At 48.1% G+C, this 25,654-nt stretch overlaps 1 protein-coding gene and 1 long non-coding RNA gene across 3 annotated transcripts; both read right to left on the bottom strand.

Moving 5' to 3' along the window:
* Nucleotides 1-830: 830 nt before the first annotated feature.
* On the bottom strand, nucleotides 831-5,015 carry ZNF503 (zinc finger protein 503; the record flags this gene model as incomplete). Its single annotated transcript, XM_081007665.1, has 2 exons — nucleotides 831-3,261; nucleotides 4,632-5,015. 2 exons carry the CDS (start codon nucleotides 5,013-5,015, stop codon nucleotides 1,708-1,710), a joined length of 1,938 nt encoding a protein of 645 aa, XP_080863791.1. The 3' UTR covers nucleotides 831-1,707.
* An 8,924-nt stretch (nucleotides 5,016-13,939) lies between these two features.
* On the bottom strand, nucleotides 13,940-24,507 carry LOC308478253. 2 transcript variants are annotated; one of them, XR_013986974.1, is made up of 4 exons: nucleotides 23,787-24,507; nucleotides 18,015-18,147; nucleotides 15,556-15,715; nucleotides 13,940-15,072 (listed from the first exon to the last, which is right to left on the bottom strand). It is a non-coding gene; the product is annotated as an uncharacterized lncRNA (long non-coding RNA). The 2 variants fall into 2 exon arrangements; XR_013986975.1 differs by having other exon boundaries at nucleotides 15,593-15,715; nucleotides 23,787-24,498.
* Between the last annotated feature and the right edge of the window lie 1,147 nt (nucleotides 24,508-25,654).

The following is a 25,654-nucleotide window of genomic DNA, read 5'->3' as shown; positions in this document are numbered from 1 at the left end:
CCCCCAAAAAACTAAACGGGGTTTAGAAAGGGAAGGGAGACCAACTGAAGTCGACTGAATGGCGCTGCTTTTTTTAACTGCCGCAAGCCAGTTTGGGCACAGAGTGTTAGTTCGGAAAACCGAGAAAGAAATAGCACGGACCCCTTTAGGAGGCTTGAGAAGCGACTGAAACAGGGGTTCTTCCACAGAGAATTGTCCCACTCGTCGAATGGTGGATTGAGGTCTAAGTCGTAAAGGAAACAATCTAGCTGGAGGTTCTCCTCCGCCAGCCCTACTGAAACGCAGGAGAACTAAGCGCCTTTACGCAATTCCCCCGACTTTTACTGGGCTTCTACAGGAGAACTCCTCCTCGAATTATGCCCGAAGTTTTCCTGGATATTTCCCCCCCACCGCGCGCCCCATTTATTGGTTTAAACTTTTTGGTAAAGTCACAGAAAGTTACTACAGACGAGAACCCGCCGTTCTCATCCTCCCTCTTCCCAGCCACAGAGGTTCGCTTCCCCCCGCCCCACGGTTGCCAACATTGTAAGCCTGGCTAGCAGTTTCCTAGTTAGAATCAAAAGCCTTGCTTTTCCTTGGGAAGAAGCGGGGAGCGGTTTAAATTGACTCCTGGGTTTTCTAATTTAATTGCCAGTTGTGGTATAGCGGGGGGGAACTCTTAGGAACACACTGTTCTGAGTTAGAAGAGAAAAAACGTTAGTTAACAAATAAAACTTTATATAATTATTATTAAATTAAATCAACGCTTAGAGGTTTGTTAGTTTTTCTCCCCTAGTCACTTTCCGTCCACCGCACACTTAGGTGTATTTATAACAGACTCCAGAAGGTAATTGCAAAAGAAAAGTAAAACCTTTTTAATACATCAAATATACGGAATTTTAATCTTTTAAAGCGATACATTGTCTATTATTTTAAATACATGACGTCATCCTTGCTTCTGCCCCTTCTACAGGGTGGACTTAAAAATTAAAAAATAGTCCAGTGTTCCTTTTAAAGAACAAAAATAAGGCAAATGGAGGTTTTTGGAATCGTTGTTGGGTTTCCTTTCTTCCAGAATAAGTACAAAAAAATACCAATTCTCTTTCTGCGATGGCATACATCTTAAAAAATAAATGCAATTTGAAATTCGAGTCGACAAATTGCAAGTTAAGTGGTAAAGGGGTTTTCTGTTTGTTTGATTTTGATTTTTAAAAAGAGACATGCATTTAGGGTTTTTTTTCCCCCACCCACCCCCAATGAGACATTAAATAAGAAGGTACAATACAATCATAGCAATTTTAAAGTAACATTAAAGAGAAGACCTCTATTTTCGTTTTCGTTTTATTTATTTATATTCTACAACGGGTGTTTCCACTTTAATTTTTTCTCTTTTTTTTCTCCTTTAAGCCTATCGAGCTGAAGTTATGTAATGCACTTTTATTGATTCACTGTCCCGCTTGAAGCTAACATAAATAAATACAGTGCCCATGGATCCAGTCCTCAAGATGAACACTATCTTTATATATATATAAAAAAAGTCAAATTTCAATTTTCTGTTCTTTTGTGGGATTTTTTTTAAAGAAAGTTTTGAAGGGTTGCTTTGTGTTCTTCTCCCCGTCTCTCCCCCGCCCAACGAGAACCGTTGCTTGAAATTCCTCGCGCCCCACCCCACACCCTTTCGACCACCAAAACAAAAACAAAAAAATTCAAAAGAAGCCCCCAAAAAACTCACTGATATCCCAAAGCGGACGCTGTCGTCAGTCTTTGCCCATAGAGTGCGTAAGGGGAGTAATACGGTCCCGTGGCCGCCGGGACAGGCACGGGGGCGCCCGGGGTGGGCAAGGGGCTCTTTGAATAAGGGTGGTAGCGGCTGCTGAGTCCCAAGGCGTGGTGCGGGCTGCGCAAAGCCAGGGTGCCGGGGCTTCCGGGGGCAACAGTGGTGGGGATGTGCATGTGGCAAGCCATGGCCGCTGCCGCCGCGCTGGCTAAGGAGGTGGAGCTCGGGTAGCTGGACAGCAGCTTGTCCGTGCCCGGGAAGGCCGTGTGAGTCCGCAAGTGGCTGAGCAGCTCTTCGGAGGTGGCGAAGCGCTTGTCGCACGGTCCGTTGGCCGACACCCAGTTGCAGATGTGCGGCTGGGGGTCGTTGGGGAGCATGAAGCCGTAAGGGTACAAGGGGTGGCCGGCCAGCGAGGGCGGCGTGGCTCCGCTCAGCGAGGAGTGCACCGTGTGCAGCGGGTGCGTCGGGTACATCAGCGGGTAGCCGGACTTGAGCGCCTGGTCGTGCGCGCACGAAGCGCTGGCGGCGCCGGCCAAGTGGCTAGCGCAGTGGTAGCTCAGGCAATAGGGGTCTCGGCACAGGCTGGCCGTCATCACCGACGGCGGGGACGCGCCGGCCAGCGGGCTGGAGCCCGCCGCTTTGCTGCAGCCCAGGCTACCGGCCAGCTGCAGGCTGCCGGACTTGGTGGGGTCGAGCGCCACGCCGTGCGGCAGGAACTGCGGCGGGTAGCCCGCGTACGCGCCGGCGAGGGAGCCCGGGTAGCTCATGCCGGCTGGCGGCAGCGGAAACACTGTCTGGCCGGGCTTGTAGGGAGACACCGGGGCCACCAGGCCCGAACTCAGCACCGCCGCGGCCGACGAGGAGGACGTGACCGTGTTGCTGCCGCCGCAGGAGGACGAGTCCGACGACGCGGACGACGACGAGGAGGACGACGACGACGACGCCAGGAGGCCCTTGGCGCTCTCGTGGGCCGCTTGGCTCAGCTCCGCCGTAATCCCGCCACAGCCTGCGCCCAGCCGGCCGTGGCCCCCGGACGTCTCCGAGCCCGCCTTGGCGCCGCAGCCGTCGGAAGAGTCCTTCTTGTCCGCGTCGCCGGCCTTGCCGTCGGCGCCGGGCAGCAGGCCGGGCGAGCAGGCCGAGGCGCTGGACGTGGGGCTGCCTGTCCTTGGCGTGAACGGCTGGCAGGTGGCGCTCGGCACACGGAAGCCCGACTTCTCGTTGCCGCCGCCGCCGCCGCCGCCCGAGCCTCCCCCCGAGGCGGCCGCCGAGCCCCCGACGCCCGCCGACGCCTCTTTCTTGTCCGCGCCGGGCTTGGAGTAAGGCTTGAAGCTGGACTTGTCCTCTACGCCGATGTCGCTGAGCTTCAGCGGGCCCGACTTGGAAGAGTCCTTGTCACTGCCGTTCGACGTGACAGACGAAAGCTTGGACGACGGCGACGGGTCGGGCTTGCCGATCTGCGAGCAAGTCTGAGCCAGGAGAGCCAGCGGGCTCTTCTTCGCGTCTAACTGCAGAAGGCCAGGGGTGGGGGCGAGGGGAGAAAGAGGGAGAAACGCAAACGTTTAGTATGGGGGTCTTGCTGGGAGGTGGGGTGAGGGGAGAGAGATAAAAGGCGGAGTGCCAGTTTAAAGGAAACAAAAAAAGTTGCAAAAGTATCCGGAAGCCCCTGGCAATTACCGAGAGGCGCAATCAGCAGCCCGGACACTTTTTCTGGGCTCACACAAGCATGCTTTCTTTGTTTTATCAAGGCAAATTACTTTATAATTGCATAGTACTTATGGCAATACTTTTGAATTTCTAAAAATGTGAAAGTCTTCGGCGTCTTTATGAGGAAGCAGACTCGCTTTCAGGCTGGTCACACGGGAGTAACTTTGCCCCCCGCTTCCCCACAGTCTTTTCCCCAACGCTGCAACCTCCTCCCCGCGCCGTTGTTGGTAAGAAGTCAAGCTTTTTCGCTCCCCCCAAGCAACGCTTATCCAGCTGAGTGGAGCCCTCAGTGATACTATTTATAAACAGATCCCAAGTCAAAGAGATTGAAGCCGTTTCGGTGAAATAGCCAAGAAATCCTATTCCTTCCGTACATTCCGCTTTCCACCCGCTTCCCTTTGCCGCCGCCCCACTGCAGGGCTCCTCAGTATCACCCCACAACGTTATCATCCCGAAGATCTGATCTGCTTCCCTTGCAATTCTCCTCCCAACCTACAAGTCACGCCAGCATGTCTTGTTTTTTCCTTTTTTCACACACACACACACACACACAAATAAATGATCGGTAAACTGCTTCTTTCAAACTGCAGCGCGTTGGGAACCAGCGAAATGCTCGCTAGATCTACATTACAGACGCTTTTTGCTCCAATGATAAGGCACACGAAATGAAGCGGGGAGACGAGGGCGATTGAGGTGGGGGGGGCGATGAAACAGGACCCAAGAGTGGGCGCGACTCTGCATTACATTGCACGTTCCTCTGGAGAAAAGTGGAGCCCAATAATTGCAGCAGAATCACCTTTATGGGGGAGGCCACCAAACCAATGGGCACATAACCATTACGAGGGTTGTTTAAATTTGCAAACCTCTCAGAACTGGGGAGCACTTTTCTAGGAGCATGCAACCTCCATTAAACACGAAGCGGGGCTTACTTCCGAGTAAACGCGCGCAGAATTCCGCTGCTCGGACGCGGGGGAAGCCCGCGGTTGGGGTGGGGGCTGGGCTGGTGCGCCGGCTGGAAATCGGAAAGCGCCTTTTTACAAAGGATTCCCGTCCGGGAAGGTGGTCAGTCTCTCGCGGTGCTCCTCTGCCTCTCTCTCTCTCACTCACTCACACACACACACACGCTCACTCAACACAGACACCCGTCCGCCCAAGATCGCGGCGCCCTTACCTCGATGGGGCTGACTGGGGTGGAAGGCAAAGGCTGAAGGTATTCGGGATGCAAAATGTGTCCAGTCCGTGCCGTAAGCATTTTCAGGACTTTGATGGGGAGCCGGTTCGCCTGGCGCAAAGGGTCCGAGGGTGGGACAGAGTGGAAGAAAGGTTTGCTGCTGCTGTTGCTGCTGCTGCTGCAGTTGCCACCGCTGGTAGAAATCCCAGTGTGTCCGCTTTGCCAGGGAAGATCAGAGCCGGAGCTGCTGCTGTTGCTGTTGCTGCTTCCGAGATCTCTCGCGCCTCCTCCTCCCGCCGCCGCCGCCGCTGCTCCACCACCACCTCCTCCTCCTCCTCCGTGCTGACTACTTCTTACGGCAGAAAGCAAGGGGGATGTAATCATGACCCAAAGCCTCGCATGAAAACTGGCGGGGTGGGGGGGCGCCCGGCGCGCGGATCAGGAGCCCCAACAGGGCGTCTGCTTCCAATCTCTACGGGAAGGAGGGATCACACATAGATGCGCGCACTTTATTTAATTTAAAAAATAATAATGGAAGACGCGTCCAAAATAATAATATTTTTTAAAAGAAAGTCCTTTGATGGAGGGGTGCGTGAGAATTCAAAACGGAAGAATGCTACAAAACAGAAATAATCCTCGTGTGTGTTTTTTTGCTGCTGCTGCTGCTGACGACGGGGGTGGAGAGGTATGGGGGGGGGGAATCTGGAGCTCTGCTTCCCCCTGTCTGTCCCAGTCCCTCTTCTTTCCCTGGGCTGCTTGGCTGGCTGGCTGGCTGCGGGCTCTTCCCCGGCCGGCCGCCTCCTTTTTTTCCTCCGCCTCCCTGTTCAGCTGCGATGCGAGCCGCTGCCCATCCAGCGTCGGATCTGGCAGAGGAACTCACTTCAAAAGCAGCTGAATTAGTCGGAGATTAAAGCCTTTGCCGCCTTCCAATCAAATGGGACCCCGAGGTGATTGGAGGGTCAAGGGGATGTGACGTCACCTTCCCTCTTCAGGGGCTTTTCCACCACTGGCCCCCCCCCTCCGCGATCGCTTTTCTTTGGCTTTTTTTCTAATGGTCTCTTTCTTTCTTCCTTCCTCCCCTTCGCCTTCCCCGCCTCTCTTGTTTTTGCTCCTGAGGACAGGGTGGATGGGCATCAATTTTGTGTTTCACGTAAGCCACTCGCTATTGATTTTCTCACTCGCTCCCCTCCAGTATTTCCTCCGCACCGCGCTAGATCTTTTTTTTGGGGGGGGGGGAGCGGGAAGAGGCTTGTAAATACCTCTAGAAAAACGACAAGGTGGTCAAGTTCCCGCGGTAGGTTTGCGCAATTGCGCGCTTTGTGCCGTGCCTTAGAGGCCTCCGCAGTGCCCTCGCCTTCCGTAAAAACAAAAAGGCAGGGAAATTATTCTTAGGGTCCCCCCACTACCCACACTGATCCCCTCTTATTAATGACGCCGCACTTCCCATGGCCCCCCTTCTTCCGCACACCGGAAAATTATTTCGTGGGTTTCTTTCCTTTTTCTAAATCTTTGCCCATCGCGCAGCATTTTTGTTCTTTTTCGGGAGCGCGAAACTAAAGAACTAATAGGCTTCTTGCCTCCTGAAGTACGAGTCAAAAACCGCCCAATCGGGTCTTCGGTGACTCTTGGAGGCTCTGGACGGAGATTGGGAGAGGCGAGCGTCACATGCTCGCAACACTCCGCCCTTCCTTAAGCCGCTCTCGTCTCCCTTTCTCCCCGCTTTTTTGGGGTGGGGAGCCTCCCTCCCTCCCTCTCTTCCCCTTCATCAGTTGTCAATGCTTCCCAACCGCAATCAATCAGTTATTTGTCAGCCCCTGTCAATCCTCCCTTGATTTATGTCAGGTTTTGTTGCTGATTACAAGCCTAGTGCGACTTGAAGGAAGGAAGAGAGGGAGAGGGGAGCAAGGAGAGACAGGCAGACAGGCAGACGAGCTCCCTGGAAAAAAAGAGCCATTCAATTTAAAGAGTAAATCGCTCTCCGAGTAAATGCAATTTGTATGCCAACAAAACAAGGAGCGACTCTCACTTCTCTTTTGGCGGACGCACCTTGGGGAGAAAGAGCCGAGTGACCGGGCAGATTTTTTTTACCCCACGGCTATCGCTGCGTCACTATTATTGTTGTTGTTGTTGTTTCATATTTTCACTTGACTAATCAAGATTGCAACCCTGGGACTCAGTCCCCTTGAACTCAGGGGCACTTACCTCCTAGTAAACACGAACAGGATGAGGCCGTCACGTTGCAGAGGCAATCCACTCGCCCTGGCGCGAGTCCCCTTTGAAGTCCCTACTGGACTCCGTGGGGTTTACTTTGGAGTAAGCGCGCTCGCCAAACTTGGGAGTAAGCCTTGCGGAACTGTGCAGGGTTTACTTCCGAGTAAACGTACCGAGCTCAGGTTGTGGAGAGGTGACTTTGACTGACCCTGGTGGCGCGGGAGGGAGGGAGATGCGAGTTGGTGCCGGATTTGGAGGCGGGAGAGAGAGAGAGAGAGAGAGAGAGAGAGAGAGAGAGAGAGGGAGGAGGCAGGCGCATTATTGAAATTTTATCGCCAATCCGTCTCTCAATCGGCTGGCACGGCGGAATGTTTAAAATGAGATTAAGATTGACATCTTGAGCAGCCCGCGGAATGCCAATACTGACAAGAGCTCGCAGGGAGAAGGAGAAGAAGACGAAGGAGCCAGGGGCGGGGGAGAAGAGACGGAAAGGCCCGGGATCAAAGGCTCGGCGGAGGCGATTCATTGCAGCCTTCGAAGTATTTGTCCACAATTACTGGATTCACCACTCACCCGCCCCCCGCTAACTCACCCCTCACGTTTTGCCCCCGCGCTGCCCTATTGATCTACCACGTGGTTCCGTGAGCGGTGTGTGTATCTCGACACCTTGCTCGCACCAAGACGATTTCTTAAAACAGAAATAATAATCGGCGCAGGTCCAGCGGGGAAGTTCTCCTGCGGCAAAAAAACAACAACACCCTAGCGAAACAAATGGCCAAGAGCCGCTCATTTGTAACAGAGTCCAACCAGCGCGATCCCCGCGCGCGCTTACTTCGGAGTAAAACGTTAGTCTGGCTGGGCTGCAAAACCAGACGTTTGGGGAGACGTCAGTTGCGCGCTTGTAGGCAAGGCAGCGCTTCTTTCTTGGCCGTTTTACCCTCGGCTAGCTTTAAGGATGATGCCCAGGCGACTGAACATCAAAAGAGTCTCCCACTTTCGCTCTGTCTTCAAAGATTCCGGGTCGACTATTTCGTAGTGCTTTTTTCCAGTTTGCAGTAAAATCATCGTAATAAAATAGCTGCTCTGATTTTCTTCTCAAACTTCCTCATTTACCTTAAGCTGCCCTTCGAAGGAATAATGTAAATAAGTATGTATCTCCACAGGCCCCAAATAAAAAGATCGAAAGAGAAATGTGTCCCCTTTTGTTTCCGGATCTGTCCGGGTGGCCTTGCGCACATTGCAACGATAGGGAAAAAAGGTCAGTGGGAGATATAAAACACGTTTGACAAGGGAAGAACAAGGCAGGAGGGCTTTCAGGGGTCGCGGCCAATTTCTGAGCTGGAATCCTCCTTAGATCCAGAGGCCGAGGCCGGAAAGGCGCCCTTCCCTTGGCTCACTTGCCAGGGCGGGCGGGCAGCCAAGAAAGCAAGCTTGGAATATTTTGGGGGAGGCATCAGGGATCCAGCGCCTTCACCCAGGAATGTTCCCCCTTTCTGATTTCTGTTCAGACTTGCCAGTCTTGTGTTTTCCTTTTGAAAATTGAAATAATAATAATAACAACAATAATACAGTGCATATCTTATTGTTGCTCAAGCTCTTCATATGCCTTGTCTCAACTACCGCTACAACAGCACTGACTTACTACTATTCCAAAAATTTCAGATGGGAGTGTGAGTGGCTTACCAAAGACCACCTATAGGATTCTGGGCAAGGACCACTATGGAATCTAGGGCTATCCGCGTATACTTGGAAGTAAGCCGACTTTGTTCAACTGACTTGACTTCCAAATAAGTGTTCCTAAGATCTCAGGCTCCTTTGGGGCACAGGGAGTTCCTACTGGGAGCATGCTTTCAATGTGGCTTGCGCAGGAATTCCCAGGGAATTGCGCTCAGGATCCCCGCCTCCCCAGGTTTAAAAAGAAAACAACAATAACAACAACAACACGAGTATTTCCCCCTCTAGGTGTGTCCGGGAGTAAAATATTCCAGAACGACCTTCTTCGTACTCATTGTCCACTGTATAAGGTATTGAAATCAGTAGTCTGATCTCTTGGGAGACGTAAAGTGCTGCAGGGAGGGGGAACTTACGGTAGATGCCTTTGAAAAGGATAGGCAGATATAATACAACATGATCTAGAAAAGCGTAAGGAGTCAGGGCAAGAGTCCATCACTTGCTCCCAAGGACACCCACCCTCCGTGGATATTTCCATTTGTGGATCGCGTGGAAATGCCTTGAAAATGAGTCCTAGGGGGTGCCCCCAGCCCTCACACGCCCTGTCCTTTCTTTTGTTGTCGAGACCAATTGATAAATGGATGGAGAGCAGTAAAATTGAGAAAGGAAGGGAAGAAAGGGAAGCAGAAAGCCCCGTCCAACCGCTTCTTCATGTGTGTTCATTTGCATTAAAGTGCTTGGAACAGCTGTTTTCCTTACAAAACCGGAGAGACTTCTATCTGTTTTCTCGTTGTTATTTGTCCGGCCTCCCAGGGTGAAAAGACTAAAAGATTAATTGTCTTAAGGTAGAGTTAGATGTGGGAAAGGGTTTTTTTCCTCCCCTCTCTCCTCCCCCTCGGGAGCTGGGAGTGGAGGTGGGGGTCGGGAAAAGGGGCCTTGTTACAGTTCTAAACCGGGGGAATCAAAGGTGATTCTCCGGACATGTGTAAAACAAGCGGCGTATTGACACGTGTGTGTGTGTGTGTGTGTGTGTGAGAAAGAGAGAGAGAGAGAGAGAGAGAGAGAGAATGAATATCGGTAGGCTGCCTTGGATTTGTAGGGAGGACGATTCTCAGCTCCACGAGGACAATTAATAACTTCAGAAGGGCAGAGAGCCTTTGATGTGCGATTTCAAACCCCACCCCGGTCTGCAAAAGCCAGTTTGTTGTTGTTGCTGCTGCTGCTGCTGTTGTTTTTTTAAAAATAATATTGCGTAAATAAATAAATAAATAAAAAATCAAAGAATAAGCTCCAGAAGGGTCAATCTCAGATCCTTAAATTCTTTCCTTAAATTCTGCTCCACCTCACAGGATCGCATCCAAGACGGGCTGCGAGACGGCTTTCAAAATTAATAAAAATAAAAATAAAAAAAGAATCCTAGAGTGCCAGTTCCCAACACCACCACCGAAACACTGGCAAAAAACGCTGACAAAAACTCAGATAGCCCGTTTGGTGTTTGGCAATTATTACTTGAACAGTCTTGCTCAAAGTTAATGTTTCTTTCGGTCGCTGTTGGAGTGGGGGCGTTTTGGGGTGTGTGTTTTTTCGCGGGATGCTTTTTGTTCTCTCCCTCCCCCCCCCCCAGTTTAAGAGTTGGGGGCAGCAGCTAAACCTTCGACAAAAGGGAAGGGGGGAGCTGCTATTCTTTTACTGGGGGGGGGGGGAGAAGAGTGAAGGGATTAATTAGCAAGTGCCAGTCCACACTTTCGTTTACCTACCAGCTATTGGCAAAGATGTCAAGTCGATTTTATTTGCACACAATGGAAATGATTTATTTTCACTGAAGAAGAAGGGGGGCGGAGGGAGTGGGCTGGCAGATATTTGAGGAGGAGAAGGAGAGAGAGAGTGGGGCGGAGAGGAGAGGAGGAGGAGGTGGTGGAAAAGTTTGAAAATGCCTTGAACTATTCACTGTCGAGATGGCTAATCAGTATTGAGGCTGGAGGGCAATCGGGCAGCTTTTCAATGCGGTTTTCCTTTCATCTCAAGCTGGATGGAGGCGCTCAATTAAAACCCTATCAGTTTGTAAGTAAATCAACGCCTATCAAAGTTGTCACATCAAACAAAACGATTATTATTGCGGCCCGCCTCCCCTATTAATCTCCTTCTAAAATAATCCGCTTGACAGGTCAGGCTGGTGAGCTGCAAAACCTGGCCAGGATCACCACCACCCAAAAAACAAAATAAGATATGTACCCCAGCCCAACCCGGACTGACTTCTGGTTTTTCCACCCTTCGGGAAAAGACAGTGCAAACCCTTCGATTACAGTGCAAACCCTGCCTCCAATCTTGCTCTCTCCTATCTTGACACTTAAGTGTCAGATTTTGTAGGCAGTCTTTGAGTAAAAGCTCGAATCACTGTAGACCAGTATCAAACCGGGCCTCTGCATCTCTCTTATTTCCTAGACCTTTTTAAACCGAGAGGGAGAGGGGGAAAGGCGGCTGGTCTCACTGGAGTAGCCAGATGTAACAAACATTCCCTACCTGCTTGTGCTTAACGGCGTTTATTATGCTTATGTCTCGCTTCTTCTCTATCGACCATCAAATATGCCCGCGTTGCTGTGACTTTCACAAATGTTCTATACTCAGTACATGTGGAAATGCATAAATATATTGGCATGGTGGCGGGAGTAGGGTGGGGAGGGGGGGGGATAAAACTTCAGCATATCTGAGATCCGGGAAGAATGCAATACAGTACTACAGTAAGAGGAAGAAACTCCCCACCGAACGGGGGCGGGGGGGGGACGCGCAGGCAGACACACACGGAGCCACCGCAGCCTGGCTGTGCGTTCAAAAGAGAGCTGGATCACTCCTGCGCCGCCGCCGCCGCCGCCGCCTCTTTCTTTTGCTTTTCTGGTTTTTAAAGCGGCGCGCGTTGATCGCGAAATCATGTGGACAGCCGTCGTGCTAGATATGCAAACTAGTTTCTCTGAGGGACCAAAAAAAAAAAAAAAAAGTGTAAAGGTTTACAGGGGCATTTAAAATGCACGTAGACGCAAAGACCTACAGGATAACATTGCACGATTCCCCCCCCCCCTTTTAAATATTTTTTTAGAGACCTATCAGCTAGATAGTAATCAGTGTGCAAGGTAAATTGCATCCTCGGCTGTGGTCTTTTGAACCGAGCAACTGAGAACCACGTCTTTGGTTCCCCTCTTTCAAGGGCGCGTTCTTCGTTCTTGTCGAAATCTGTTCCAAGGTGGTTTGCTTAATCTCCTTTCGCTTTGTTTCCCGCGAGGTGGGGGTGGGGGTGGGGTGGAATCCGAAAGCCCCTTAGTAGCTCCGCTTAACAAAATGAAACTTTTCTGTTTAAAACCCTCTCGACGAGCTGCTTATTCAGCTAATATCCGTCCCTTTTCTTTGGTGGCCTGAGCGCGGGATTTATCCGCCAATGTTTTGGAAACCTTTCACTAATCGGACCCGGCTGTGCGTCTCCCACCCCAACAGCACCCTGTTCCTTTAGGCGCAGAACGTCATTTTGGGGAGATCTTGGGTTGCTACCTAAAAAAAAAGTAGGCACCTTATTGGCAGCAGGAGGAAAGTGAGTTCAGAGCTGTATGTGACGCCTCTCAGTTTGCTAACCCAAGTGGCGTTTAACGTTCGCACCACAAATATTCGTCGGGAATGCTGATTTGTAATTAAAGCATGCCCAACGCCTGCTCTCAGCCACACAAATGAAGATTTTCTGCCCAGAGAGTTGAAGCCAGGGAAGGCAAGGCAAGACTTATCGGTTTCAGGGAGCGTTTGAGCTAATGGCGCACATCTCTCCAAAGGAGCACTGTGTATTTTCCGCTCCAAGCCTAAGGGCAGAGTGAGGCAAAAGACGGCTAAACGCATATTTGGTTACAGAGAGAGGAGCATGTCCTACGATTATGCCGCACGCAAGGGAGATGATCTTGCAGATCCACATAAGGCGCACAATCTAGCGGGAAGCTCTCCGGCGCAAGCCCCGCGGACATGAACGCGGGCTCCGCAGGGTGACGCGCTCCTTGCCCCGTTCCCAGTCAGGACCGCAGGATGGGATCAGAAGAACTGCGCCCTGAGCTGCGTGCCCTGGCCTTATGAATATGTTTGCTATGGAAACTCCGCAGTTCTCCCCGATGTTTGAAACTCGAGAGCCCGACAAGATACTTCCCCTTGGAGAAAAGTTGTTTCCAAGGTTAAAATGCTAAATGAGGCATATTACTCAGGGAGCTGTTACACATATGCATACACATACGCACACATAAAAATTATTGCGCGCGTGTGAGGGTCCAAAACAGCTCCTTGATCTTTCGAAAATAATTTAGACTGGGGAATTTATCCAGTTTTGCAGTCCTCCTCCAAGATGATACATCTACCTGCTCCTCTCCCTCCTCAAACCCCAGATCCCGTGTGCTTTCATCGTGCACCCTAAAAATTAATTCCACCTAAAGTACATTTGTCACTTGGGACTGTACTTTAGTGACGTGCAGAATAATTTACATCCGCGTTCATCAGGACTGTCCCAGGAATGATGGATCATTTTGTTGAGTTGCAGTAAGGGGGGGTGGAATGGAAGGAGAGTGCGGAATGATCTATAATGATGTAATATATACATTAAAAGGGTGTCTGGATGATCAGAGTTTTGCTAAAAATGTAAAAGGGCTTTTTGATTGATAACAGGGGTTGCTGTTTTTCTGCAAGGGCTGTCACGGGCTGACACAATGCTTGAATTATTAGGGCAGAGAAGGGCAACCATAAATTTCCAGCGTCAGGCAAAAACTCTCTTTATTGTCTGTATGATGGATGGGCCTCCGTACTAGACACCAAATACTTCGTATCACCCTTAAATGGGAACACATTTTTCGCGGCCATAATTCATGTTTTTTAAATAGAAAGTTTGAAATGCTTGCCTATATTTCACGGGCCTGACATATTTATGAATCACTCCCTGCATGCAAATATAATTATTTAAAGCACCGAGGCTGACATATGGGTTAGCAATGGACCAAATGCTGTTAGTGGAGTGACTTTCTTTTAATCCTCTAAATTGAATAGCCTGGCTAGGGGAAGAGAAGTGGGGAGCGGGAAGGGGAGAGGACTGGCTACCTGTCAATAAAGTCAAAGGTAAAGTTTTTGCTAATTTTGTCTCGGAGAGAGAATGAGATTCTGGCTTGATTAGGTAGATCTGACAAAAAGGAGACTTCTGAGCCAAGTTACTATTAGGTTAATGAAAGATACACTAATCTTTGTCCCAGATGCATTGCTTCCCCATTAAAAAAAAAAAAAAAAGGAAACAAGAACCAAGGTAGGCGTTTGTTGCTCACAGGGTACATATATTGTTCTGCAAAAGGTAGGTTCCTACTTTCGCCTCAACCTCTTGACCTACCAGGGGGGAAATATACAAAGGACTCTTTTATAAATCGTAGTTAAAACACATCCGCTTTATTTATTTAGGTGCTTTATAAACGGGGAAGAAAGAAGAGGGTGAAAAAAGGTATATCGTCTGACGTGCAAGGGACAAACATCTCTACTTGCCCACGGTTGCTGCATTATGTGTTTGCAAACCAGTTCAGCGTTTCCCCCTCAATGCTGAGCAGCGTTTCACTTTACGCGCATCTGTTTATTTCCCCTCTGACGCCCGCTTCCCTCGTCCCTCCGCTTCAGGCAGATCTGCAGAGATCCAAGAGGGAGATCAGTTGGCCAGTCACATTTTAATAACGTAAAATAAAAAAGATCTGAATCTTGCTAAATAGAAGACCTTGCATAAGGAGCTTTTCGGGAGTCTGAAGAGGGCCAGCGACTCCTCTCCCACCCCGCCACCTGGATTCCCAGCGCAGGCACCCCACCGCAACTAACTGAGTGAACAGCCGGAGCGCCGGAGCCACATCCCTTGCTCTGCAAAACACAAGCGAGGCCCCAGCAACAAATCGTCCCTTAAGATCCTGCCGCTGCCGCGCGGTCCGTTGCCCCGCCATCCCCCACTCCTAGGCACCGATCTGACGTTACCTGCACCTTCCTACCGCGCGTCTGTTTCCAAACACTGCTCTCCAAAGTGAACCAGGAGAATGTATATGCTTTCGTGGACATTCAGTTCTGATTTTTTTGGAGATGTTGGTGTTGCATTAAATAAAAATAAAAATAAAAATGTGGCTGGGAGGGTTTGCAAACGAATGGGAAGGGATTGAGTAGGCACCAGGACACCCCCCCGCCCCACCCCACCCCAACACCGCCCCAGCCTTCTCTCCGCGCGGCGCAAAGGGACAACCGTGAAAGCGAAAGGCAGGCTAAGCTGGTCCGGAAAGGGGAGGGGGAGCCGAGAGGCGCAGCCGCCGCAGCAGTTGGCGACACTTCCGCCAAGGGTGGGGTTTCTTAGGGACGCCTTTCCCAGGCCCTAAATTCCGCCGGGTTGCGTTTCTGCAATGGCTGGGAGGCTGCAGCTTCAGAAATGGAAATGGGCAGAATAAGGCGTTGCTAGAATGCACTGTAGCGCTTTAGACGAAAGGCGCAGGGTGTGTTTTGGAATAGCCTCCCGCTTCAGAGCCATCTCCGGCAGCCCTACCTGCAAGTAGAAAAGGAGTACTGTGGGCACCACGCCAGGCCTTTGTCCCTCACTGGGGTGCCAACTTCAATAAAATATTTTTTTGGGGGGGGAGGTAAGCCCCATCCTGCATAATCGATCACAAGATACGGCACATGCACACCATTTCAAAGGCAATGACAATGACAAAGGCAATGATTTGAGGGCTCATTTTTTCCCGGGCCATGTGGCCAGCATGACTAAGGTGCTTCTGGGGAAACCAGAGCAGTACACGGAACCGCTGTTTGCCTTCCTGCCAGAGCGGTACCTATTTATCTACTTGCACTGCATGCTTTCGAACTGCTAGGTTGGCAGGAGCTGGGACCAAACAACAGGAGTTCACCCGCCAACCATTTGATTGGCAAGCCCAAGCGGCACAGTCGTTTAACCCGCAGCACCACCCATGTCCCTAAACCGTTCATTACATTGTTGCTTTTTGTGTGTGTGGGGGGGCGGGGTTCTTACCCCTGTAACGTTGCTGGATCAGAGCAAAAAAGCCCACCTAGTTCAGCATCCTGTTCACCAGCGGCCTCTTGGGAAGCCCTCAAGCAGAGATGTATTCTGGTTCTGGCACAAATGAGATGCATGGGATTGCACTTTTCTCCTTGTTCACCGCTCTGGGCTCCTATAGAAAGGGCAATATAGAAAAATAAAACCAAGAATGCAATAAGGCTAGTACAAAATATTTGAGCTGTTAACCTGCAAATCCTCAGTTCAGATCTTGCCTGTGTGCCATGCATGGAGTAGACCTCATATGAGAACAATAGGTAAAGGGACCCCTGACCATTAGGTCTAGTCGTGGCTGACTCTGGGGTTGCGGTGCTCATCTTGCTTTATTGGCCGAGGGAGCTGGCGTATAGCTTCCGGGTCATGTGGCCAGCATGGCTAAGCCGCTTCTGGCGAACCAGAGCAGCTCATGGAAACACTGTTTACCTTCCTGCTGGAGCGGTACCTATTTGTCTACTTGCACTTTGACGTGCTTTCGAACTGCTAGGTTGGCAGGAGCAGGGAACGAGCAACAGGAGCTCACCCCATTGTGGGGATTCGAACCGCCAACCTTCTGATCGGCAAGCCCAAGAGGCTCTGTGGTTTAACCCACAGCGCCACCCGCGTCCATATGAGAACAATAATATTAACCTATTTTACAAGGTCATCCTGGTTTCCTGGCAGAGCTTCCCATTTTCACACCACATGTAAAGATGCCTCAAAATGACCTGTATCAGGGGTAGGGAACTTTTTTAGGCTGAGGGGAGCCAGAGGCATTATCTGAACAGGTTTGAACCAGGCAAAAACACTCAAGGAGGGTACAAGTCAGAGATGGTGAGGAGCATGGGCTGGGGATGTCCCAAGTGTCAGACAGAGATACATAGTCACATTTGGGGCCCAGGCCTGAGGTTCTCCATCCCTGAACTCTGGCCAACACAGACACAGGTTCTACACACCACATTGCCATGGACTGGTTTGGCATAGAGGAATGGTGGGAGGAGAGGACCCAGTTGGGGAACCACCAAAGGAAGAAGGCTGAGAGCCCAGGGAGTAGTGGTGGAACAATGATGAGTGTGAAGAGGGGGAAGACTGGGAAGAGAAGATGTCAGAAGCTGAAGAGTTAACAGGACTTTGTGAGCAGGGAGAGTCTGTGCGAGAGAGAAGTTGAGAATCAGAGGCAGAAGCTGAAGCAGGAGATGAGGGAGGCCAAGACGCAGAGATGAATCAGGCTGGTGAAGAGTCACAGGTGTCTTCCCCTCCTGCTGTGACAAGCTCTCCTCCCTCCTTATCTCCCAGAACCAGAAGAGGGATGAAATGGGCAGAGCATCAGCAGGCTGCATGCAGGCACAGTCTCTGATTGCTTGGAAAAAGTCCGGGAGAGGAGGGGATTTTCAGTCTCGGCAACTGATTCATGGGATAAAACCCACCAGAGATGAGCTGCTGTGCTCATTAGGCTTAATACTCAGCCAAGTCTGTGAAGATTGTGTTTTTGCTAATAGTTAACTCCAACCTTGAACAGTGTGATTTACTGCTGGCTCACTCTTTGACACACATCAAGATTATTATAAATAATTAAAATGAGATTGTGTACTTCCTATGCATGTCAAAGTCACAAACCCCTTTGATTTACACATCTAAACGCATTTAATCTTACTGTGTATATTGGTCTTTGACTCTGAATTTTATTATGCCTACTTCTTTTTAAATTCTGTTGATTTTTTTGACTAAGCAGGATATAAATCTCGTTAAGTAAAAACAAATAAAAAGGGATCGCTTCCAAAAACTTCAGACTGAAACAGAGTGAATATTGTGAAACAGCTTGTGGACGGCAGTGAGGTGAGAAGAAGCAACTGAAGCATATAAGCAAGTGAGCCTTTGCAACTCCATTAGTGGGAAATAAGAAAGATAAATCTGTAAATGATGACAAGATGGCAGGATTGCTTTTAACCTGAGTTGTTGGAAGAATGTCTGAAAGCAATTTTCATTAACATGAAAGATAAGACTATAGCTGATGAGCATGTTGCTTTTATTATTCAGCAGGGATAACCAACTGGCACTGCGTGGTCACTGGAGCAATGTTCTCTGGCCCATAATTATACTTTATCTGGCTATAACTATATTTGGATCAAGGTGTGGTAAATAATCTTAGTGTAAGGAAAGTGGGGGAGAGTTTTCACTAGTAAGCGAGAGATGTCCTACACAAACAATAGATTTCTCTTTAAACTGTATGTGCAATGCTGACTTATTAAGGGTGGGGGCTTGGAACACAACTTTATTCTGTTCTCTAAGGCTCGTTTTGAAGCTTGTCCAGTCCCCTGCCTTGAAACGAGGTTTTGATACAAAATGGGATAATCTGGTGCTATTATCTGGTGACATCTCTCTCTGCTGTTGCCAAAACCATCCCATCCCATTCACTTCCCTTTTCCATCGAAACTTACCAGACAGCAGCAGAAACAGCTGTGCAGATGTTAGGCTGTGGTCTCCTATCTGGTTCCTGGGATTCTTTCAAGAATGCTAGACGAGATCAATGTTGCTCTGATGCTGGAAGGCACTTCTCATTTTTTGTACATACTGGAGTACATAACACAGATAAGATATACATGAGATCCTGAGTATACATGCATGCTTTGTAACTTTAAATCATGTGGAGAGAGAAGGGCGGTTAAGCCTCCAAAGCAGCTTTCAATGACACCAGATGCACAGTGTAAATGTTCTCATGGATGCAGCTGCCCACTAGGCAGTGGATTAACTCTGCCCATTGTATTTCATACAGGTGGCTGTCTGCAGTGCCAGGTTTCAGTCATTCCTCACCCAATGCCAAATAGATTAAGGCAGCCAAAGGCTAAAATCTCAGTGTTTTGCTTTGAGGGGGGCAATGCATGTTGCTTATTAACTCCCCCCTTCTTTAGGTGTGCTGTGTAGTTGTTGGGGCCATTTTTACAGCCAACGTTTCTCAATTCACCTACGATGAGCAATTAACATGGGAAGCAGCTTTCAGAGCAGTGCTTCCCAAATATCTGATAGCTGAGACATCTTTTTTTCTGAATTAAAACTGATGGCAGCTTTACTCTTATGCCTGCACCACTATTAATTTATCTACCCTAAATGGAACGCCACACCCTCTAAGTTTCTGCATGAGTCAGCATTCTGGCTCATACAGAGATACAATGGTGAGACTCCTCAGTGGGCACTTCTGCATTGTCTCTCTGTGAGGAATTACTTAATTATCAAATTACATGTGGCATAGAGACCACTCTGCTACTTTCAGTGTCTGAATGGAACAAGCTAGGTCAGAGATGTTACTTATGCAGAGATATACACCTTCAGAGAAGGCTGCTATTGTATCTTGGCCATTCGAGAGCTTTAATTCATGTACAGTATTACTTTTAATTTTCTAGTTCCTTCGAGGACTTAAAATGATAAAACCTCTTCCTCTCTCATTTTGAAAAGGAAAATTTTCAGGAGATCTGATGTACTATCTTGAGATAGCTATTCTCCTTACATGACAGATGACTAAAGATTTGTAAATGTAAACTTAAGGTTGGCTGCCATTGCTATTTCGTGTAAATGGATTTGAATAAGTAGAAAAATGTATAAATCCTCAATGCATTGAACAAGTCCTTTCTTAGAATGAGAAATAGCTTTATGTAGTTTTTGCAAGCAATAGGGGGAACCAGGGTTGCTCTCTCTGATTAATATTTCTTCTAGGAAAAGGGTGGTAGTTTGAAACACTGACAAATACATTTACAAATGATTTTCATCTTAATCTATACCACTTTACATAAGCTGATTGAGTGTCTAAATTAAAAGCTTTTATTCATCATGTGAAAATGTAAAGCTATTTCTTTTAGAGACATAATAAAGCACCAGGTTTTTAGACCAAACGTTTATTCGCTTCTTCTTTTCTTCTTTTTTTTTGGAATGTTAACTCAACTTGTGCTCTTGCTATCAAGCTCCTGCTCAGGTTTTTAAAATGGAGTCTGCATCATGTATTGCATCTGTCAGGAAACTGTCAAGTTTTATCCTTTATGCTGCATTTAGTATGAATTTATTATTGTGATTGTGATTAAAAACCATAGTGGGACAGCTATCTGGCCATATGCCCATTACCTACTCCTTATTAATTTCAAGCTAGGAAACAGACACAACAGCCAGCCAGATTCCTTCTTTGCTTGGGAGTCAGGTGATCCAGGAGAGCCAATAGCACACCACTTCCTGCTTCAAGGCCAGCTGTGCTCTCTCAGGCTGCCCATCTATACAGTACTAGCAATACAAAAATACAACAAGTCACACACTGTTGACATCTTAGTATTGGTCTAAACTTGAAGTGGTTTTCCACTCCAGCTTCCAATCGAATCTGAAAGAACAGGGATCGTTTGTGACTTGATTTTTACTACAAGTTATGTGTCATTCTAACCCAGAGGTTGGGAAGATTTACTTCGTCTGGGCCTGTTCACTCCAGCAGAGATCCCTCCGTGGGCCGGATCACGTTCACGTGTGATCACGCACGGCTGCGATTTTCGGCGTCTGAGCATGCGCAGATGCAATTGCTGGCACTGCGGAAGCGAGTCCCCGCGCCGCGCTGCACCGGTTTAGCACAGCGTGTGGGAACTCGCCAAGTGGGCGGCTTGGTTCAGGGGCGGCTCGTGGGCCAGTTAAATGATCCCTGTGGGCTGCTTGTGGCCCATGGGCCTTAGGTTGCCTATCCCTGCTCTTACACTTAAAAAAAATCTTCATGGTGCCAACAGAGTGACCTGCTCCTCTCCTAACCCCTCTGCTGATACGCCCCCAACTCCTGCTTCTTGGTCTGTTCCCTGAACCGTCCAGCCCATCTGTGTCTTGCCGTGGAGTAAATTAAATGTTGGTTCTCACATGCATTCTTCACTTGCAGCCCATTCCTAAGGTATCAAGCCTTTAACCTGTTTGTTGGTGTTTGCACCCTGCTAGCTCCTCCTGGTGATCACCCCATTTGGATTGGTTCCTTTGCCCAGCATAACATGGGCTCTGAGTCTGGCCTTGACCAGGAGTGGAAGGAGGTTTCGGAGCCAATCTAGTGAGCTAAGTCCTTGTGTGGCCCAAGTAATACCTGCAGCCTCATTTTGTGCCGCTGCAGATAAAGCCAATGACAGAATGATCTGGAAGTGAAGAATATGTTGAAAATTCCCAGGGAAGGTCCTTTAGAAGCAGTACAACACAACTCCTTCGTGTATTTTAAATGAAGCAGAATTACAATAATAAACCAATCATTAAGTGGGGGAAGTACCATTTTATATGTAGGGACCCATTTGTTTGTGATCTCTCATTTGTAGATAATTTTTTTTAGCAAAACCACAGGGGATAAAGTTTGGGAAGAAGTGAAGCAGAAGACATTAAGGGGAAAAAAGGGAACATTTTCTGCACTAAGGCAGAAAAAAGAGAAACACCAATAACCATTTCCCTGCAGATACAGCTTTTTCCTTTCTTTGCTTTTTTTTTTTTTACAGTTTCAGGATAAGGGTTCATAAGGTGCCAATGTTTACTTGTAATATTGAACACAAAATCGAATTTCTAAAATCTGAGAGTTTTCTGAGTTTCCTTTTTTATTTTTGACCTTTTTCCTGCATGGTATGCCCCCAATTCAGCTTTCCATGTACAGCTCCCTTGCACTACAGTAGGTGTGAGGAACCTTTGCTGAACTATAAGTCCCATAATCCCTGGCCGTTGGCCATGCTTGCTGGGACTAATTGGAGTTGTAGTTCAGGAACATTTGGAGAGCCAAAGGATTCCCACCTTTGTGTGACAGGGACCAAGGAAAGGATGCACTCTATGTTGAACTGGCTTACTCCTCCAGACAGTCATCTCTTTGGTGTGGGGCAGGGGATATGTAAAGAGACCACTTGCTCTGCTGGATTCCAAACCCTTTCAAATATTGTGCAACTACGATTGTTTTCTTTTAAGTACATCTACAGCAGGGATTGGGAACCTCTGGCCTTCCATATTGATGGACTCCAGCTCCCATCATCCACCATGCTGGCTTAGGCTGATGGGAGTTGGAGTCCAACAACTTTTGGAGGGTCACTGGTCTTGATCCCTGATTGACACTATAATTTTTAATGGGTTTTATGCTGGTTTAACTGTAACATAAAGACATTTGGGGGAAAATGCAGCCTTGTAAGTGGATTAGGGATTTCTTGTTAAAAATCCTTAGCTCTCACATAGTGCTACAATTCTGTAAGGCCCTGGGGACTCTCTCACAGTAGGACCCTTGTACGTTTTACACCATCGTGGTAGCTTGGCAGAGAAGGGAGGGCCTACTTTCTACTACACTATTGCTGCTGATGGGTGGTATTGCAGCTACCAGCAGAGATCATATGCTAAAAAGGGGCCAAAAGGATGTCACCTTGTCCTATAAAACTGCTTCTAGCCTGGCTCATTAGTCTGAGCTGAAGACTGAGTTCTCTGCCTGCTTGCTTCTCAGCATGCCTCCAGACTTCTACCTTTGACAAGTTCCTAGGGATCCATGGCAGCCATGGCACTGAAAGCTGCTGCTTCTCATTAGGCATTGCATATTTGAAGACCAAAGTACAAAATACCCATCAATTGTGAAGGGTGATTGAAAAAAACCCCCGAAACACTCACAGGAGCATCAGTGACTTTGCTTATTATATGACATTGCAAAGTAACAACATAGGGTTAAAACACACGGCTGGTGTTGTAAATTAGGCTTTAATACATTCAAGAGTAAGCTTTTGAGCCTTGTCGATAGTCTCCTCCTCAATGAAACATGAAATAGTGCCCCTGGCACTCACTTAATGAGGCAGCAGGATGATCAAGCTAGCACAAGCAACAGAAGTATAAAACAGGGAGAGGGAACTGTGGCCCTCAGTTGTTGTTGGACTACAATTCCCATCAACTGTGCCTGACCATTGGCCATCTGGCTGGGGATGCTGAGAGCTACATTTCAGCATCTGGAGGACCAGATGCTCTCCATCCTTTCTTTTATAGTGTAACAGAAACCACCAAGCCTACAATCCTAACCCCACTTACCTAGAACTAAGCCCCCTTGAATTCAATAAGATTTACTTCTGAGTTCGACATGGTTTAGGATGTGCTGTAAAAGTGTGTTTGCTTTTTAACCTCTTTGTTTCTTACCCATTCCAATTTTTTTTTTACAGTTTCTATTTATATGTATCTACAGTGGTGAAGTTAGATATGAAAAGAAAAGTGAAGTTCTTTGGATTTCGAAGGTGAGAAAAAAATCACTGGCTACCTAATAGTAATCCATCATGATTGCTAGTATAGTTCTGAAATTTGATAGCACTGTCAGGAAGCAGTTTTGACAAGAGAAGTAGTGGGTGTTGTTAACTGATTATCTGCTGGCAAGAAGCTCAGGCCCTTCCATGGTAGAACCCTCTCAAAGTCTGGCTTTCTCTCAGAGGTGTGCCCTGATGTTGCACAGCAAAGATGTTGACCACACTTTTATGGTGACTGCAAATGAATCAGCTTTCCTCCACCACACTGCACTATTCGCCAGCTGTAATTGGTTAGCTATTTCAGATACATAAGTTAACCGACACTAGAGGGATTGTAACAAGCGATAACAGCTTCCTGGTCTAACAAAAAACGCTCCCTTGGCCCCCAGAGTCACTTCCTCAGTTACTTGATCTTTGCCTGTTACTCAGAAACCGTTTCATTACCAGAAACCATTTAATTTCGCCTTCTGAGAGTGTGGCAGAAAGCACCAGTTGCAAAGGGCAGGAGAAGACAAATGAGATATATCTCCATGACAGCAATGAGTGAAGCATTATTAAGAACAGGGATTCAGTCCCAGAATAAACACAGGTGAAGTGAGACATGCGTAGTGAGAGGTTTGCAAAATTATGCATACCTGGAGAACGTGGACAGAAGTATGTAAAAGATAACTACAATGTGGCGTCCATCTCCTCTGAACACATTTTCAAAACTGGTCTTCAAAAAAGCCAAGCAATGAGCAAGGCCTGTTAAACACTTATATTTACTTGTATTACGTTTCTTATAAATTAGAACACTTTACCCATAGACTATTTCAATAAAAACTAACAGAATCGGGAAAACGTTAACGTTGTTGCAAAGTGCATTGCAATAGGGAACAGGGTTCAGAATTAACCGGGGTCATCATGATGGTGGTCTAACGGTCTAACAGTTCAACTTCTTGGTTACAAAAAAAGTCTTAGAATGGCAACATCACATACCGTATTCTTGCTGTCTAAGCCCATACTATGACAGCAGATGGAAAAGTGCTGTGCTCAGTGGTAAAACACATGCTGCACATTCAGAAAACCCCGGGTTCAAGGCCTGATATTTCCAGTCAGAGGATCTTGGGTAATAGCATTGTCTGGGACTTTATGGGGTAGGCAGTGGGTCTGACCTTAGTATAAGAGTAGGCTCCTTATGAAGTCATCAGTGATGTCACCATTGTTTCTAGGGAGGGGGCTAGAAACATTCACCTATGTGGGGTGAATGTTCTTCAGTGTCAGGGACTGGGCAGAGGAGGAATGGTGGAGACTGCCTCCCCGGCCTGACCCTTCCAGAAAAGAAGGAGACCGTTCAGAATTACAACAGGGGTTTGAAGGAGGTCACAGCTCAGAGGCAGATGAGGGGAAAAACTGGGAAATAATGGGAAAGGAGGAGGAGAAGGAAGAAGCACCACCAGGAGAGACACAGCTGAGAGACTAAGTGTCTTTAGAAAGCATTCCAGACCCCCCCCCAACCCGGTGAGCATTGAAACTAGGAGAGCAAAGAGCTCAAAGGCAAAAGGCCCTTTCCAGCACCCATAGCAATGACTCATGAGGAAGTGGGAGAGACGGAGGGGGTGGGGTTTCACTTGAAGCAACACCATTACTCCAAGAGGCTGGATTTCTAAGCCTCTCTCTGTGAATATTGAATAAAAAGCATTGGTAAGAACTTTCCTTGTTTTATCCATTCCTGGCAACCTACTGTGGGGGGTTGGATCCTCTGATGCCTGATGTCCAGTGTCTCAAACCCTTAAGTGAAAAGCAATAAATTCCTGTTTTCTGGGATGGTTTCCTTCTTCCACAGAGCATGAGGGAGGAAGGTAACACTTGCCTAGCTAACCAAGTCAATCAAATCAACCCTGGTGACCATTGAGGTGATGGATGTTGCAGACAGAATGACCTCAGTCAAATGCACTACCTCATAGGCATATAGATATATAGACAAAGAGGAAACAATAAAAGAAAGCCAATATAAATAGAGAAGAGGTTAATGCACCATAGGGAGGACAGGAAAAGACAAATGCATTTGAAGAAGTGAGTACCTCTTTCTATGTGTGCCATCTGTGATAGGGTAACAAGAAGGGAAGAAAGTAAGGGAAAGGGAAAGGGACCCCTGACCATGAGATCCAGTCGTGACCGACTCTGGGGTTGCGGTGCTCATCTCGCTTTATTGGCCGAGGGAGCCGGCGTACAGCTTCCGGGTCATGTGGCCAGCATGACTAAGCCACTTCTGGCGAACCAGAGCAGCGCACGGAAATGCCGTTTACCTTCCCACTGGAGTGGTACCTATTTATCTACTTGCACTTTGATGTGCTTTCGAACTGCTAGGTTGGCAGGAGCAGGGACTGAGCAACGGGAGCTCACCCCGTCGCGGGGATTCAAACCGCCAACCTTTTGATTGGCAAGCCCTAGGCTCTGTGGTTTAACCCACAGCGCCACCCGCGTCCCTCTGGGAAGAAACTACCCCCCCAAAAAAACCCTCTAGTACTGCAATCATATCATATGGAAGTCACACTGTGTTCGAGAGGGCTTCCTCTCATGTAAGTGTGAATATGATAGAAGATGAGGAAATACCGTCTGTTACTATTGGGCAGGAATTTGTTAAAGGAGCTCATAGAAAGCCTTCTCTGCTTTATTTGAGGAACATGAAGACCACCGTAGTCTTGCCTGGCTTCAGTGGTTCTGGATTTTGCTCTTTTTGCCTTTCTGCCATTTCATATAAATCACTCAGAAGGCTATTTTCATATGCTGCTTCATAACTTTCTGTCTCAAAGGGCAAGGTATTTTTAAAAAAATGAAAGATCAGAGTCTGAGATCTTTCCATA

This window comes from Podarcis pityusensis, assembly GCF_964106645.2.
Source record: "Podarcis pityusensis genome assembly, chromosome: 5".
Classification (NCBI taxonomy): Eukaryota; Metazoa; Chordata; class Lepidosauria; order Squamata; family Lacertidae; genus Podarcis; species Podarcis pityusensis.
This window is presented reverse-complemented; position numbering and strand designations above follow the sequence as displayed.